The 16724-nt window shown below is 35.4% G+C and overlaps 1 protein-coding gene across 1 annotated transcript; it reads right to left on the bottom strand.

Annotated features, from left to right (window-relative positions):
- Window positions 1–4231: 4231 nt before the first annotated feature.
- Window positions 4232–16242, bottom strand: Cyp6g2 (Cytochrome P450 6g2). The gene is made up of 3 exons (XM_073969363.1): window positions 15753–16242; window positions 14865–15671; window positions 4232–4593 (listed from the first exon to the last, which is right to left on the bottom strand). The coding sequence occupies exons 1-3, from the start codon at window positions 16230–16232 to the stop codon at window positions 4306–4308; spliced, it is 1575 nt and encodes a 524-aa protein (XP_073825464.1). The 5' UTR covers window positions 16233–16242; the 3' UTR covers window positions 4232–4305.
- Window positions 16243–16724: the final 482 nt, after the last annotated feature.

Here is a 16724-nt window from a genome sequence, read left to right as displayed (position 1 = left end):
AAACCCTTTAGCACATCTTTCCTACACTCCATCAGTGACCTTCATTCCAAATTGCAAAGTTCTAGCTGTACCTGTTCGCCAAATACAAACAGTACAATATTTAGTACCTTTTAGTACTTTTCGTACCCTTCCAGTTCGAATTTCCAAAAACCCAGCCTTATCTGACCCCTTCGGACCAAGAGTGATCCACACCCAAAATTTCATGATTCTAGCTTCAGCCGTTTCGTCTGGGCGTTGATGAATCAATCAGTCAGTCAGTGAGTCAATCACTTTACTCTTTTATTAATATAGATAATCGCTAAAATTATTGCAGAAACTTTTTTTTATCGAGCGTACAACATCTCCTTGATATTTTCGTGTCGAAAAACCCTCAAAAATGTTTATTGGTATCCGAGAATAACGAACTTCTAGGTAAAAATCGTAAAAATCCGATTTTGAGCTATATTTCAACAACAAAAGCTGATGGAGAAAAACCGCGATCAGAGTCGAAAATAACTCGCCGTTTTCAGTTCGAAACACAAAAAAAAATTGGATGAAACATCAAACTTTTTTTTATTTTGTTGAGCAGTGTAATATACAGATTAACTAGCCTTTCAATACTTCAATGGGTGATTAACAGTTTTTAGCCTTACAAATCACCGGCATCTGGTGATATAATACCAGCTATGCTTCAGCACAAACGTTCCTAGCGGAAATTTAGGTCATTTCTCGCTCATACGCAGTCGATGGAAAGGGGTAAAGATGACATACAACCCCAAAACGGGGAAGCCGAGTCACACATTACCCAAAGACTTTAGACCATGGCACAATTAACCAGGTAGTGGCATCGTAAAATTTTGAATATGTTATGTCAAAACTTTCTTTATGTTGTTGGGGAAATTACAACAAAAATAACTTTTTTATAAAGAGATTTGACTTTTCATATTCGATCAGCTGGTGTGATACCACTACCTGGTAGTTCTGCCATGCTTTAGACCAATTCTTTTATATTAAAGAAAATGGAAAGGTTACTGTGACTGGAAATTAGGATTCCAAACAGGTCTGTAGATGTCAGCACGCCGACTTCAAGGGCAAATCTGTAGAAAGCGCCTTGCACTAAGTGTTTGGATACGTTGAGAAGAATATGGAGAATTTAAACTTTACCTTGCTGGCCTTTCTCGCTGAACAGTGGCCTTCTAGGTTTTCTTACCTGTGTTCTGGCTTCTAGTGAAAAATGAAATTCTTCTGTCGTGTTGGCCTGATGTGATAAGTGGCCAATCCTGTCTGACCTTTGGCAAGGTGTTCTGGTACAATTGGCAAGCTGGGCCTATGACAATGGTTTTAGAGTCAATCCAGAGAAAACGGAATTTGTACTATTCACCATAAAACGCAGAATTAACAATTTCCATCCTCCAGTTTTAGACGGATTTGAAATTTGGTATTTGGTCTTCAGATATATATCGACGTATTGATGTAACCACCATGGAACGGTACCTCCCGAATTTTGGTAATTTGAACGTTAGCCACATTGTTTTACCAATCTTGCTGAAATTTGGTATTTAGTCTTCCTTATAAACGAAAAGAAACTAATTGTTCCATTTTACTTCAATACAACTCGTGATGGAGCGTATGACTGTTCGACCTGGCCGAGGTTTTCACAATTTTGCTTGGAAACCGCAAGTCTTATCGTAATAGAACAAAATATTGTAAATGTGAAAATTCTCTACAAGATTGACCGTCATGATATTTTCGTAAGTTTTGCCATTTTTGAGATATGGAATTACAAATTGGGACAATGCACTGACTGTATCGCACCGTACATGACGGTACGCCTGAACTAACTTTAAATAAAAACCGCTTACAACTGGGATGTTTTTGCGGATTCTGAAACAGCAATGTTCATAGATGAGAAAATTCAAAAACAAGAAAAAATAGCTGGAGGGATTTTTAAAAAATAGAGGTCAAAGTTCACATTTTTAGGTTTATTTCAGATTTTCGCGATTTTACTTGGAAACCGCATATTCTATCGAAATGGGGCTAAAGAAAATTTTGTAGCTGTTAAAATTCTCCAGAGTATTAACCTTTATGATTTGTTCTTAGGTTTTACCATTTTTGAGATATAGAAGTTCAGTTCACATTTTTTAGGTTTTATTGTTAGGTTAGGTTATCGAATGGGTCTGGAGAAAATCTTATAGCTGTGAAAATTTTCTACATGATTGCCCTTTCAAATTTTTTCCTAGGTTCTACCATTTTTCAGATATATAAATTTAAGGTGGGAAACTACAGTCATGACATTGTTTTATAAGGAGGCAATAAAGTCAGTGCACTGCACAGTGGATCCACTTGTATGGAGAAAGTGGCCAAAAATATTTAGAGTGTAAAAGTCAAGCCAATGCGCCGGTTACAGCTTTGTGCTGTTGAGAAGAATGTTTTAAGAAACCACGAACGTAACATTCTCCCCCTTTCCCCCCTGGAGGGGGTATACGGTAAGAAATGTTTTATGCTGTTAATACAAAATGTCATGAACAAAGGTCCAGATTATCTTATGATGCAAAAATAGGCTTGGGGAAACAAAAAAATCTCCAAAACAACATAAAATCCAACAAATTTAGCGGATTAAAAAAAATAAACATTTTTGTCTGAAAATCGGTAAAATTTTTAATATAGATCTTATAGCGCTCTTCCTGGAAGGCGCGTACCGCCAACGTAAGACACATTTGGAAGAAGATTTCTTCATCTTTCCACTGATGCCAATTATGTTAATGTACATGGTCAGTTGGTTGTACTCACAATAAAAAATATTAGTCAAATGTTCCGACTTTTGAAGCTATTCTTAGGAAGATCGCGTTCGAATGAAACAAAAACTAATATATTTTTAAAAAGGTACATGTCATAGCTGTCAGAGTTGCCAGATGTTGTACCAAAATTTTGACATTCATTTTTTTATTTTTGGCCAATGGGTGGATCCACTGTGCACTGTCCCAATTTAAACTTCTATATCTCAAAAATTGTAAAACCTACGAAAATATCACAGCCACAATATTTTCTCCAATCCAATTTCGAAAGGACTTGCGGTTTCCAAGCAAAATCGTGAAAACCTAAAAAAAAAACTAAAAATGTATACTTTGACCGCGATTTATTAAAAACTCCGGTGATTTTTTTTTTTTTTTTTTTTTTTTTATTTGTTTCATCTATGAACATTGTAGTTTCAGAATCCGCAAAAACTTCCCATGTGTAAGCTCCTTTCATTTAAAGTTGGTTCAAGAGTGCCGTGTGATATCTCTAAGTTCACCATGGGATGACAGTGGCATTGAGTACTGTAGTCTTTGCCAAGATACATCTTGGCCTTATATACAACAAACAGTAACCACAAAACTCTCTCATCATCATTACCTCATTTCCTTCTTTATCTTCACTTCATCGAGAAATAACTACAAAATTATCCATGATGAAACAATGAGCCAACCGTTACAACGTTCTCAGTATGAACCACCTGCACTATAAGATATCTGCGCATCATTAAACGTAACCCAATCTAATGTGTTGTTCAATATGGACCTACTCGGATACTCAATTCGTAAGTTATTGTGTTTTTGGGCCATTATATTCGCAAGTATAAACTTGACTCACATACTCTAGGGTAATTGTGAATTTGATCAGGAACCATGGAAGTTTGTCCAAGCCGTTTTTTTAGATTGTTAAAGTTAAGCAACAGATTTATGACCATTTAATTATGAAAATGAAAAATACTTATTTTATATTATTGACCGCTCCTTAATTTTCTCATAAGAGTACACATATATTTATAAAAGGTAATACATATGGTTGCATGTACCCATGGACATGGGTTAAATTGGCTGACGTAATATAACCAAAAAATGATTTAAGAAACCCGTTTTATTAATTGAAATCTTATCCATTTGGACAACCATTCAATGGTCAAAAGAACATTAAAACGCTACCACAAATCTTATATGCTGACCAGCGCTGCAGCATAAGTGGACAACAATGTAATGGACACTGCTGGACACAGCTAATAAATATAACACTTAACCTCAATTCTAGAACAAAGCTGTACGAAATTCCACATTGTGCTGCCAATAAAATTGATATTAGGTGGAAAATCTAAAATAATAACAAAGTTAACAAGGTTAGATGAGGTTAATGATTGAATTAAGTCGGAAAATATGAAACATTTTATACCTTTCTATAAACTATTGACATATTCATATAAATTAATTTTAAATTGCCCTTTTTCGATTTATTGCAATCTTTTATTATTAAAAAATTTTATAATAATAATTTTCATTTAATTTTCAATTGACTTCAACATTGTAATGGATACCTTTGCACATTTAAGACAATACCACCTTCTGATTGTAATATCAATGCCTTGGGATCAAGTTTAATTCGCTGAGGATTTTTCGAACTCAGCGTAACCCGATGGTTGCGCAGAAACTGTAAAAGTCCCACCTTTGTTTGAAGATATGCAAAACGTTCACCAATGCAAGCGTGTGGTCCCAGTCCGAATGGCATATAAGTGTAAGGTGTAATGTTTTTACGATTTTCCGCTGAGAAACGTTCTGGTATAAAGGTTTGTGGATCCGGAAAGTACTGCAATTAAGAAAAGAGTAAAGAATGAAATGTTTTCTTTATATTAAAAACGAAATGTTATATTAGAATTCAACAATACAACTTCAAAACTTTAATATGATTTAAAATATATGTATATTCCACATTGTTTCTACTGTATTTTACTGCGGAAAGTAGCCTTCTTATTGATGTTCTGTACGATAACTGATAGAAACCACAAGGCCTTTTAAAAGTGTACAATGTGGCCATTAATAGAAAGCACTGATGACTTTTAATTTGAACATAACATGAGAAGACTAGACGACCTATATGAGAAGAAAAAATATTTGGAAAAATTTAGAGGTTTAAGTGGACTAAAAAGTTCTCGGCATTCATTCATTTAGAGATCTGTAGAGCTCAAATGATAGTTAATATCCTCTGGCTCATCCTCGAACTGAGTATAACATAGTGTTCCTTACATGTTTCCTCATAGCTTTTTCGTTTTTTTATAAATAAACGTATCACCAAAACTTATCGTTCATATCTCTGTCATTAAAGAATAAAATTAGGAGATTATTGATATATGTTAAAAATTGTCTGGGGTCGGAGTCTAGTTATTTTTTCGACACAGACTCCGACTCCAGCAAAATTGCTCGACTCCCAATCGTAGACTCTGACTCCGAAATTCTGGTTCCAAGCAGAAGCTGTGATATTCCTAAACAAAACTTATCCAAAATATACACACACTCTTCCAAAAAAGTCGCAAACTAAAATGGATAATATTATTAAAAACGTGTTAGTTGGCTTTGCTGTAAAATATGCAGCCTCAGGCTGTGATATAAAGAAAAAATCAAAGTCAATATGAACTGTTTCCCCCAACACAAATCCTTGATTTTAAAACAAGCGTCTTCCTCAGCATAATCTTTTTAAATATGCCACAATAACTTCGAATGATTTATTATAGATATAGTCGAACTTAGGGGATTAAAGAAACCAAATAATGACCCTGCCTGTTAAATCTCAGGATTTCTCTTGGTCCATCTTTCATCTCAAGTGTTACCGAGGTATCTGCCCTTTAACATTCGTTAAAGGTGTGCCGTGCGTTCGCCCATAAGAACGATAAAAACTTGAGTAGGGCGTTGGGTGAGTTACCCACATCTGTAAGCTGCAATCACAACAGGAGCCAGAAGAACGCGTACCCGACAATTGGAACCTGAGCATCCTATGCCCCGTCCACAAGAAATGAGATAAGATTTTGTGCCCTAATAATAGGGGCACAAGTCTGTTCCATATTGCGTATAAGATAGTGTCAGGGATATTATGTGTTCGAATAAAGCATATGGTCAACGAAATAATTGGACCACACCAATGCAGCTTTAAACCTGTCAAATCTACAATTTACCAGATGTTTACCTTGCGGCAGATCCTGAAAAAGACCCAAGAGATGCAGATCGACATTTACCATATTTTTTGTGTGATCTATTCAACGTTCTGCTGCGAGGTGCAAACGTTAAAAGAAATGGCATGACAATATGCACCAAAAGCCACAAGTTAAATACTCATTATTGGCCAACAGATGCTACTTTTGTTTAAGTATGCAATTTAAAAACAAAACCACATTTCTTCAAACAAAAATAATACTTCACAAATCGCTGATACTACCCTTGCTAATGTATGGTTTGGTTTTGAAACCTGGCTACTTGTACAATCAGATAAGGCAGTCTTGGTGCTTTGACTGATCTACGGACCAATGTGCGTTGACGGCGTATAAATACGGGCCTCATGGTGATACATGCAGAACTGGAAAGTCAAGATTTCGATAACATCAACAAGTGGGAGACGAAGAAATCAAAATGCTCGATATTACAAATTGGAAATGTAAATGAATAAATAGAGAGGAATCGAAATCGGCTATTAGAACAAATGATCTGTAGAGGGCCAACTAAGTAAGTACGCTACTTTGTCAGTATATGGGAAATGTTGCCAAATCTTTCATATTCTATTTCCAAAAAAAAGATAAATTTTTTCTTTTCGCGGTACATCATCGATTTTTGTGTACATAAGTTAAGAAAAAATTCCCCTGTACAAATCCGCTCGCAAGCAAATGTTTGGTTGTTGCGGATAAAAGTTATCGCGGTTTTCTGGTCTTGCTGTATATGAAAATTACATGCGGACAAAATGATTTTGATAATTACGCGATTTACACAGATTTTAAAAATGCATATCAATTAAAACGGTTTAAGAAGCCTAATGATTTATCTCAACATCCCGATAATTTTTCTTAATGGGAAACCTTCTATGTGAATGTACACGCAGAAAAATTTATGTTAGAAATATGTTTGGATCCAAACAAATATATGTTTGGGACCGGTTGCAAACAAATATATGTTTGGATCGAAACATAATATGCTTGGGTCCAAACAAATATATGTTTGCAACATTTTGTGACATATCTCAATTTGATATGTTTGGGTAAAAAATCATTAAAATGATCTTCGCCCTAAAAAGGCAAAATTTCAAAAAATAAAAAACAGGCTGAGCCCGGCTGGGATTTGAACCCACGTCCTTGAAAAACATATCAAAAAATGTTGTCATGGCGTGTTAGCGTTCAAAGCCAACTCATAACTTCAAAGTCAGCGCAAAAAGCGTTTGTCATGAAGAAAATACATTTCTGTGGCCAAGTATCCGCGTTAATGTACAAAAACACATTTGCATTTGAAAAACGATAGGTTCTAGGACAGAGAAGCCATTACATAGTCGATACGTCCGAAGATTTGCTTTACCACCAATGAAACCAGGTAACGTAATTTGGTGACTATGTGGGTTCGAGTCCTTGGCTTTCCTTTTTCACTTGCAAATAATTTCAGATCATCAAGCTTAACTCTAAACGAGAAAATTAACAAAAATCATTAAAAAAAAATGATCTTCGCCCTAAAAAGACAAAATTTCAAAAACATATTTTTTTATGTTAGAACATTTTTTTCATGGCTGGAGAGAGGATGTTTGTCAACGAGAGTAATAACAGTGCTCTCGCGGCTGTGGAGTGCTGTTTTATAATGAAGAGTAGTGTGTATTGTATAATAGAAGACGTAGAAGCGAAGAAGGGGGCTTTGGTGGCATGTATGCGACAAACTCGTTAGAGGGCTACTCACAGGATACCTTTGAAGTCAAATCTTTTCATCTCTATTTTCATTACAAAATGCATGTTAAGAATATTTTATGGTCCAATTGATGCTTTAATTTTTTGCAAGCAAATGTAAAGCTCTATGGTATTCGAATTATAATTGGGCATTTAACGTCTTCTGTACAAGTTCTACAAGTCTTCTGCCAGAAGACCTACTGGTCTTCCCACAAAGATGTATTTTGAAGAGCTTTTACATAAAATTGGATAAACTCATAATTATTAGATGATTCTATAAAAATCTAGAAAAGACATCAGAATATAGAAATTCATCGATCGATTTTATTTGTCATATTTTGTTGGTCCGTTTTATCAGTTTTTTAAGGAAAACATTAATATTTTGACTTTTTCTTTCTTTCTTTTTCTGTCCACTATTTCCGTAAAATCTATTTTTTTTTACGAAATCGATAGATGAAGGACTAGATTTTGATAAGCTGAGAAAAATATATAGCAATCGGTTTAGTTTTCGATTTGGCACCGCTTTTATAAAAAGAGGGTTTTCGTATACGGTCATTTGCCACAAAACTTCGTGGGATTTTTTAAATTAAAATTCAGAAAGCAGATTGTGTTATATTCTTTCAGATGAAGAAAATCTAAAAAAAACTTTTCATGGATAAAATTCATGAAAAATGGCTTTTTAAGGCTCTCGCAGCATTCTAAAATGTTGGCTTATATCCATTGTAAAACCTTTTCATGAATTGCTTATAATTTTTTTTATAATTAAGCTGAGAAAAATATATAGCAATCGGTTTAGTTTTCGATTTGGCACCGCTTTTATAAAAAGAGGGTTCGCGTATACGGTCATTTGCCACAAAACTTCGTGGGATTTTTTAAATTAAAATTCAGAAAGCAGATTGTGTTATATTCTTTCAGATGAAGAAAATCTAAAAAAAACTTTTCATGGATAAAATTCATGAAAAATGGCTTTTTAAGGCTCTCGCAGCATTCTAAAATGTTGGCTTATATCCATTGTAAAACCTTTTCATGAATTGCTTATAATTTTTACCGCATGCAGTTTTTATGATTCGTATTGTCATTTTCACATATTTTGAAAGCTTAAAGATTTTCTCACGGGGAAGAATTCCTTCCAAAAATTTACTCCTGCGAAGAAAAAAAAAACGCCAAAACCGACAAAAGCATTCTAAATTGTATTTTGTTGCCCTTTTTGAATGTAAGATTCAGTAGAAACAAGTAAGAACGACGGCCCGGCCGAACTTGTTATACTTTTCACCATAAGTTGTATTGAAGTAAAATGGAATAATTAGTTTCCTTTCGCGTATGAAGAAGACTTAATACTAAATTTCAGCATTTTCGGTAAAAAAAATGTGAGGCACCGTTCTATGGGGGCTATTTCAGAACGTCGATCTATACCGACAAATTTCTGACGGAAAGTTTTTAGACTCAAAGAAGACTAAATACCAAATTTCCTATATTTCGGTAAGAGAATGTGGCTAAAACTTCATAAATACCGAAAATCAAGAAGTACGCTTCTATGGGGATATAGGAAGATGTAGACCTATACTGATAATACTCTTCTCGAATTTTAGCAATTTCCGTGGGATTTTGACGTCACAATCTTCAGTATTACGAAAATCGGGAGGTACCGTTCCAAGGGGGCTATATCGAAACGTGGACCTATACCGACGAATTTTAGCCGGAAATGGAGCAATATGAAAGCGTGGACCTGTACAGACAAATTTCGATATAAAACTATCACATTGAAGACTAAATACCAAATTTCAGCCATTTTGGTGGAATATTGAAGCCACAACCTTCAAAATACGGAAAATCGGGAGGTACCTTTCCATGTGGGCTATATGAAGGCGTGGACCGGACCTATACCGACAAATTTAAAGGGGAAGTTTGATAACCCCCAACGAAGTCAAAATACCAAATTTCAGCCATTTCGGTGGAATATTGAGGCCACAACGCTATATGAAGACATGGACAGATACCGACAATGTTCTGGTGGAAAGTTTTATACCACCAACGTAGACTATGTACCAAATTTCAGCCATTTTGGTAGGATAATGAAGCTAAAACCTTAAAAATACCGAAAATCGGGAGGTACCGTTCTATGAGGGCTATATCAAAACGTGGTCTGATATATAATTTTCATTACCAACCAGCCTGCAAGAAATAAAAACTTCTGTACCAAATATTGGCTGTCTATCTTTAAAATTGCGAGCTGTATCTTGATTTCAACAGACAGACGGACGGACGGAAAGACGGACAAGATTAATCGACATAGAATTTTATGCTGATCAATAATATACGAGTACATATATACTTTATAGGGTCTCCGACGAATATTTCGATGTGTTACAAACGGAATGACAAATTTAATTATACCCTCCATATGGTGGAGGGTATAATAATATAGATATGAATGTTACTTGATACACAGTGCTCTTGAAGCAAATTTAAATGGAAGGTTCTTACACCTGGGAAGTTTTTGCAGATTTTGAAACTACAATGTTCGTAGATGAGAGAAATCAAAAAACGAAAAAAAATCGCCGGAGCGCTTTTTAAATAAACCGCGATTCAAGTTGACATTTTTAAGGGTTGTTTAGGTTTTGGCGATGTTGCTTGGAAACCGCAAGTCGTATAAAATGGGACCAAAGAATATATTGTAGCTATCAAAATTCTCTACAAGATTGACCTTAATGGTATTCTCGTCGGTTTTACCGTTTTTGAGATATAGAAGTTCAAATTGGGACAATTAAAATTCAATTCAATTCTGTATCGCCCCCTTATAAAACAATGTCATGAAGGGTGCGCCTTAACTAACTTTTAATGAAAAACGCTTACACAGGGGACGTTGTTCTGAATTCTGAAACAGCAATGTTCATAGATGAGAAAAATCCAAAAACAAGAATAAATCGTTGTAGGGATTTTGAAATAAATCGCGGTCAAAATTCACATTTTTAGATGTTTTTTAGGTTTTCACGATTTTGCTTGGAAACGGCAAGTCCAATCGAAATGGAGCTAAAGAAAATGTTGTAGCTGTGAAAAATTTCTAGAGGATTGGCGTTTATGATTTGTTCCCAGGCTGTACCATTTTTGAGATAAAGAAGCTTAGTTTACATTTTTAGGTTTTTTTGTTAGGGTTTCGCGATTTTGCTTGACTACGGCAAGTCTTATCGATATGGGACCTGAGCAAATCTTAAAGCTGTGAAAATTCTCTACAAGACTGGCTTAAGTAACTTATCCTAAGTTGTACCATTTTTTAAATATATAAGTTTAAGTTGGGAATTTGCAGTCATGACATTGTTTTATAAGGGGGTGATACAGAACTGAATTGAATTTTAATTGTCCCAATTTGAACTTCTATATCTCACAAACGGTAAAAGCGACGAGGAAACCATACAGGTAAATCTTGTAGAGAATTTTGATAGCTACAATATTTAGTCCCGTTTTTATAGGACTAGCGGTTGTCAAGCAACATCGCAAAAACCTAAACAACCCCTAAAAATGTCAACTTGAATCGCGATTTATTTAAAAAGCGCTCCGGCGATTTTTTTGTTTTTTGATTTTTCTCATCTATGAACATTGTAGTTTCAAAATCTGCAAAAACTTCCCAGGTGTAAGCACCTTTCATTTAAATTTGCTTCAAGAGCACCGTGCATATTTATGTTTCGTAGTTGAGTACAAAGGCCCTTTCTAAAGAATATGTTAGGAAAAGCCAATTAATTAGCCTGTATGGGCCAAATATAGGAAAAAGTTTAACATTTGTGCAAATTCATTTTAATGGTATAGGAATTTACCCTCGGAGTCGGAGTCGTGAAAAAACCGGTCTGAAATCGGAGTCGAGCCAAAAATACCTCGACTTCGAAACCCTGGTAGAAGGATTTTCACGAATAATCATGTTTTAGATCCGCAGCGTAAAAATCTAAAATTTGCAATCAAGTACTAGGAAATTGAACGACAATTGTAAAAATTAGGCCCGAAAAATACGATTTTTAGAAAATTGTTCGCACAAAATTTTCGTATTTGGATACAGATTTCTGTGAAGCTGTGTAGGCTACATTCACGACACATATATCAAATAACTTATAATCGCGAGTTCTACAATCCTATATATGATTTTTTGAAAAACCTGTTTGCGGAACGAAATTAGAAGAAAATTTCAAAAAACACCTAAAATCTTGCTTCAAAATGTCAGCATAATTTAATGGCAGACGCAGATCAAATTTTGAAAAGTTATACATTGGTGAGATGATCCTTTTTTAGTTACTTTGACAGGAATATCGTGAAAAGTGTGGTTTAATCACAAATCGATAGAAAACAAAAAAAAAAGACACGTTGGCTTCAACCCATTTTACCAATTTTTTAATATAATTATAGCCATAGCCTCCACGCAAACTAACTTTTAAGGTCAATATTTTTGCCAAGTCTAAAAACATTTCATTTTATCCAAAATCATTTAATTTGTATATTATACAAACACACTTCACGAGTTATAAAAGGGTAAACCTTGGCTTCAACTATGCTAAATTTTCAAAAATATAACCATATGCCCTCCAGAAATTAAAATATGGGCCAAAAATTAAATTTTTATATATTTCATACAAAAGTAAAGTTACCTTTCATCCGCTAAAACATATCAAATTATTATCAAAAATAATTGCGACTTCTAAAGTGGTTATGATTGCATTATAAACAAATAACTGGATATATTAGGCTGTAACTATGTTATCTGATCGCGTACATTAACATTAAGACTTTTTTGCGGAGTAAAGCTTTCTGCACAGTATAGCTAAAAAACTTTTCATAAATTTCACACAAAAGTTTTTGTCCATTTAACCCGCTAAATATTATTTCGTCATCAATTAAATTGCAAGCTTCTTCTTTGTTATAAAATCAAACCTTACTCTAAATTTTGTGGCGATCGAACTATTACTGCGACCTGCTGGTAGCTGGTCTACAAAATCGGATAAAAATGATTTGCTTCGTCATTGTTATACCCTCAGCCTTTAGGCTAAAGAGGGTATTTACACTTTGATACGACCAAAAATGTGTCTCATCGAAATAATGGTTTTAGACCCCAAGTATGTTTGTACGATATCCGTTTCAGACAATTTTGAGTAGATCTAGCAATGTCCGTCCGTCTGTCTGTCTGTCTGTCTGTCTGTCCGTCTGTCTGTCTGGCTGGTGCGCACGATAACTCTCGAACGGATCAATCGATTCGGTTCAAATTTTGGGTATCAAAATATTTAGTCCAGATTCGATTTAAGTTCGAAGATGGGCCATATAGGTCCACTCCTTCAGGTACCTCCCCCACAAATGTTCAAAAATTGTCGCAAAACTTGTGCGCACGATAACTCTTGTAGGGAATAACCGATTTGGTCCATACTTTACACATCGTGTAATTTCTACCAAACTTAGATGAGGTTCCAATATGGACTCAATCTGTCCACTCCTTCGGGTGCCTCCCACACAAAATTTTGGAAAAGTTCAGTTTAGGACCTGGTCTCGAATCGCTTTGATTTTTGTTTACGCAAGTTGTATTCGCTGTCCTCTATACGACGCTGTAAGTTTCATTAGGGGCAAGTCCATACTTCCTGAGAAAATAGCCTGAAAGTTACAAAAAAAAACCTATGACACCGTGTGTAGTGGTTGGAGCGCAAGATAACTCTCGAACGGATCTGCCGATTCGGTCCAAAATTTGGCTTTCGTAATATTTTGTCCAAACATAGTTCAAGTTCAATGATGGATTATATCGGTCCACTCCTTCCGGTACCTCACCCACAAAAGTTCGAAAATGTTCGGAAAATTTGTGCGTGCAATAACTTTTAAAGGGAGTAACCGATTTGGTCCATACTTTGCACATTATAAAATTTCTACCAGACTTAGATGAGGTTCCAATATGGAGTCAATCGGTAAACTCCTTCGAGTACCTCCCACACAATATTTCGGAAAAGTTCAGTTTAGGACCTGCTCTCGAATCGCCTTGGTTTTTGTTGTAACATCTTGTATTCACTGTCCCCTATACGAAGGTACAAGTTTCCTCAGGGGCAAGTCCATACTTCCTGAGAAAATAGCCTGAAAGTTGAAAAACAAACCCTATGACACCATGTTTATGGGGGGAAGCGCAAGATAATTCTCGACCGGATATGCCGATTCCGGCCAAAATTTGGCCTTCGTAATATTGTTTCCAAACTTAGTTTAATTTCGTAGAAAAGCAATATCGGTCCACTCCTTCAGGTACATACCCCACAAATGTTCAAAAATATACAGAAAAATTGTGCGCACGATAACTCTTGATGGGAGTGACCGATTTGGTCCATACTTTACACATTCTCATAATATCTACCAAATATAGATCAGGTTTGAATATGGACTATATTTGTCCACTCCATCCCGTACCTCCCACACAAAATTTTGGATAAGTTCACTTTAAGACCTGCTATTGAATAACTTTGATTTTTGTTGAAGCAACTTACATTCGCTGCCTCAATTACGATGGTAAAAGTTGTTTCAGGGGCAAGTCCATACTTCTTGAGAAAACAGCCCGAAGGGTGTAAAAACCCACTATGCCACCCCCATGGTCTATGTCGGTCCATTTCTTTAAGTACCTTTTCCGCAAATTTGTTGAACTTTAATCTTAATCAACATTTTTGTCGGTTCATACGACCAACATTTTGAAACCCCCTAAATACATAATTTTTTTGTGAAAAAAGTGTTTCAATTTGCACAGGCTGAGGGTATATCTCTGTCGGCAAAGCCGACTGATACTTTTTTACTTGTTTTTTTTTTTTTTTTTTTTGGTCCACCATCTAAATAATTTGCGATCATCACCAATAACCTCAAATTTCGTGACGATCGGTCCGTAATTACGGCCTGAAATTTGATTACAATTATTAAAGGATGGACAGACACACATCGCTAAATCGCAATATCTCGCTGAGTTATCAAAAATCGTATACAACGTGGGGGATATACGACGAATATTTTCGAGGTGTTACATGAATTTTGTACAAAACAAATTTATAATAACCTTTCCACATTGTGAAATATTTTATAATTATTAAATATAAAATGAAGGCCAGACCTTAATCAATTTTTTATCATAAAATGACCCACATGGAGTTATTCAGCGTATAACTAAATATAACAATATTTCCCTTACCTTTGGATCCATGTGTAAAGCATAAGCCGGTATATAGATGGGCATACCCTTTGGTATACTAAAGCTGCTAAATGGTTCCAGCAAATAACTCTCCTCCTTGTCCACAGTGCATTCTCTGTCTAAAAACGGTAATGGTGGATATAACCGTAAAGTTTCACTGATAACCATTTGCATGTATTCCAAAGATTCAATATCACGCATTGTAATTTTTCCACCACTATTTATTAGTACCGTGCGAACTTCCTCTCGTACTTTCTCTTGAATTTCCGGATTTCGTGCCAATTCATAAAGGGCAAAAGACATTGTAGCCGAAGATGATTCAAAGCCTGCGGTAAAGAAAATTGCAGCTTGGGCCACCAGCAGATCGCCATCAAATTTTACACTGTCACCATTTTGGGAAGATATACACTTGGAGCTATTTTTAAATTCAATTAAAATGTCAATCAAATCATGTCGTGGCTTTCCAGATTTTTCTCTTTCGGCAACAACATAATTGAAGGTGGATCGCAGGAATTCAGTTTGTTCGTCGGGTACAACTTTTGCCCCCACGTAGGGAACCAAATGAGGCAAAAAGAAGACGACACTAAAATTCATGGCACGACGTTTATTAAAGCGGAAGATTTCTCGACCATTCCGCCTAAATTGTCCATTGGGATTTTCAAAAGAATTAGCTTGGACACCAAAGGCAACAGTTGCAATAACATCGGTGGTGTACAATGCACAAAATTCCTTTAATTCCAATTCAAATTCTCCACTTTCCATCGAAGGAGATGCTTGCAGCAGGTATTTGTTAAGATTTTCACCAACCTTCAATGAGAAAATTTATATTATTAGGGAAAGATCTAAGAATGCATTTCGGATTAACTTGAAGAATCTTATTCTACTTACCTCAGCAATTAGCGGAAACATTTGTTTCAATTTACCACTTGTAAAAAACGGTGTCAACTTGAAACGAATATCCTTCCATGTGGGATTTTTTAGCATGAATAGATTTTGTGAACCCAAAGGATCTCCCTTAATGTCGGAACTTGAAAAGCGATTATTGAATTTGGGGAAATCTCTCACCAAAATGCGCTTAATAAGCTCGGGTTCTCGTAGTAGTAGCGCCGGGCGATAAAACACATAAATGCCCACAAAGGGTTTGTCCTCTGCCATGGGATGATGATAAAATTCCTCAATCACCTTAGCCGAAGGCTCCGCCATGCTGAGTATTTTTCCCAAATTACCCACCAGAGGTAAGGGTTTGATTTGTGTAACATTATGACGTGTCCAGTAGTTATGTAAATAATTCAAATAAATCCACAACACCGTTAGCGTGGAACACAGCAGCAGAAACCCAACCGAAGGCGCTGTTATTTCTGACCACATTACTACGAAGTGAAGTGTAGACTGACAATTATTTTGAAATATATAACAAAATATATGTTGCAATGAGATTACTTTTTAAAGTATTCCTTAGTAATATAATAAGCTCAAAATAGAGGGGTCACTTGTGGTTCATTTGTTTGTTTGGGAAAATATATTTGGAATATATGTATTGTGGAATTGTCATGAGATCTATTGATAATGTCTTATGAATATCAATGACGAAAATAAATTTGAATATTTTAAGAAGATATTTAGGGAAACAAATAAAAAGTTTAATAATAGCACACTGTCATATTTTTCACCGGAATAGAATAATTAACTTCATGTAATGTAAATATGTAGCTGCCAATTGTTTGTTGTTGTTGTAGCAGCCCAAATAAGTTTGTTCGTATATCTATTTCGGTAACGGTGTTCTGGCTCCTCTACGTCGCACAATGGTTCAAGAATCGATTTTTCCGGCCAAAAATCAAAATTTTGTTTTATCAACGATAT

This window comes from Musca autumnalis, unplaced genomic scaffold (assembly GCF_047663935.1).
Source record: "Musca autumnalis isolate F117 unplaced genomic scaffold, ASM4766393v1 scaffold_2, whole genome shotgun sequence".
Taxonomy (NCBI): Eukaryota; Metazoa; Arthropoda; class Insecta; order Diptera; family Muscidae; genus Musca; species Musca autumnalis.
This window is presented reverse-complemented; position numbering and strand designations above follow the sequence as displayed.

Bases quoted from the DNA above. Each gene is read 5' to 3' on its own strand.
- Cyp6g2 (XM_073969363.1), bottom strand. From the start codon at position 16,232: ATGTGGTCAGAAATAACAGCGCCTTCGGTTGGGTTTCTGCTGCTGTGT. The intron at 15,672-15,752 runs GTAAGTAGAATA...TTCTCATTGAAG, and splicing joins TGTTTCCGCTAATTGCTGAG to GTTGGTGAAAATCTTAACAA. The intron at 4,594-14,864 runs GTAAGGGAAATA...TCTTAATTGCAG, and splicing joins CTTTACACATGGATCCAAAG to TACTTTCCGGATCCACAAAC.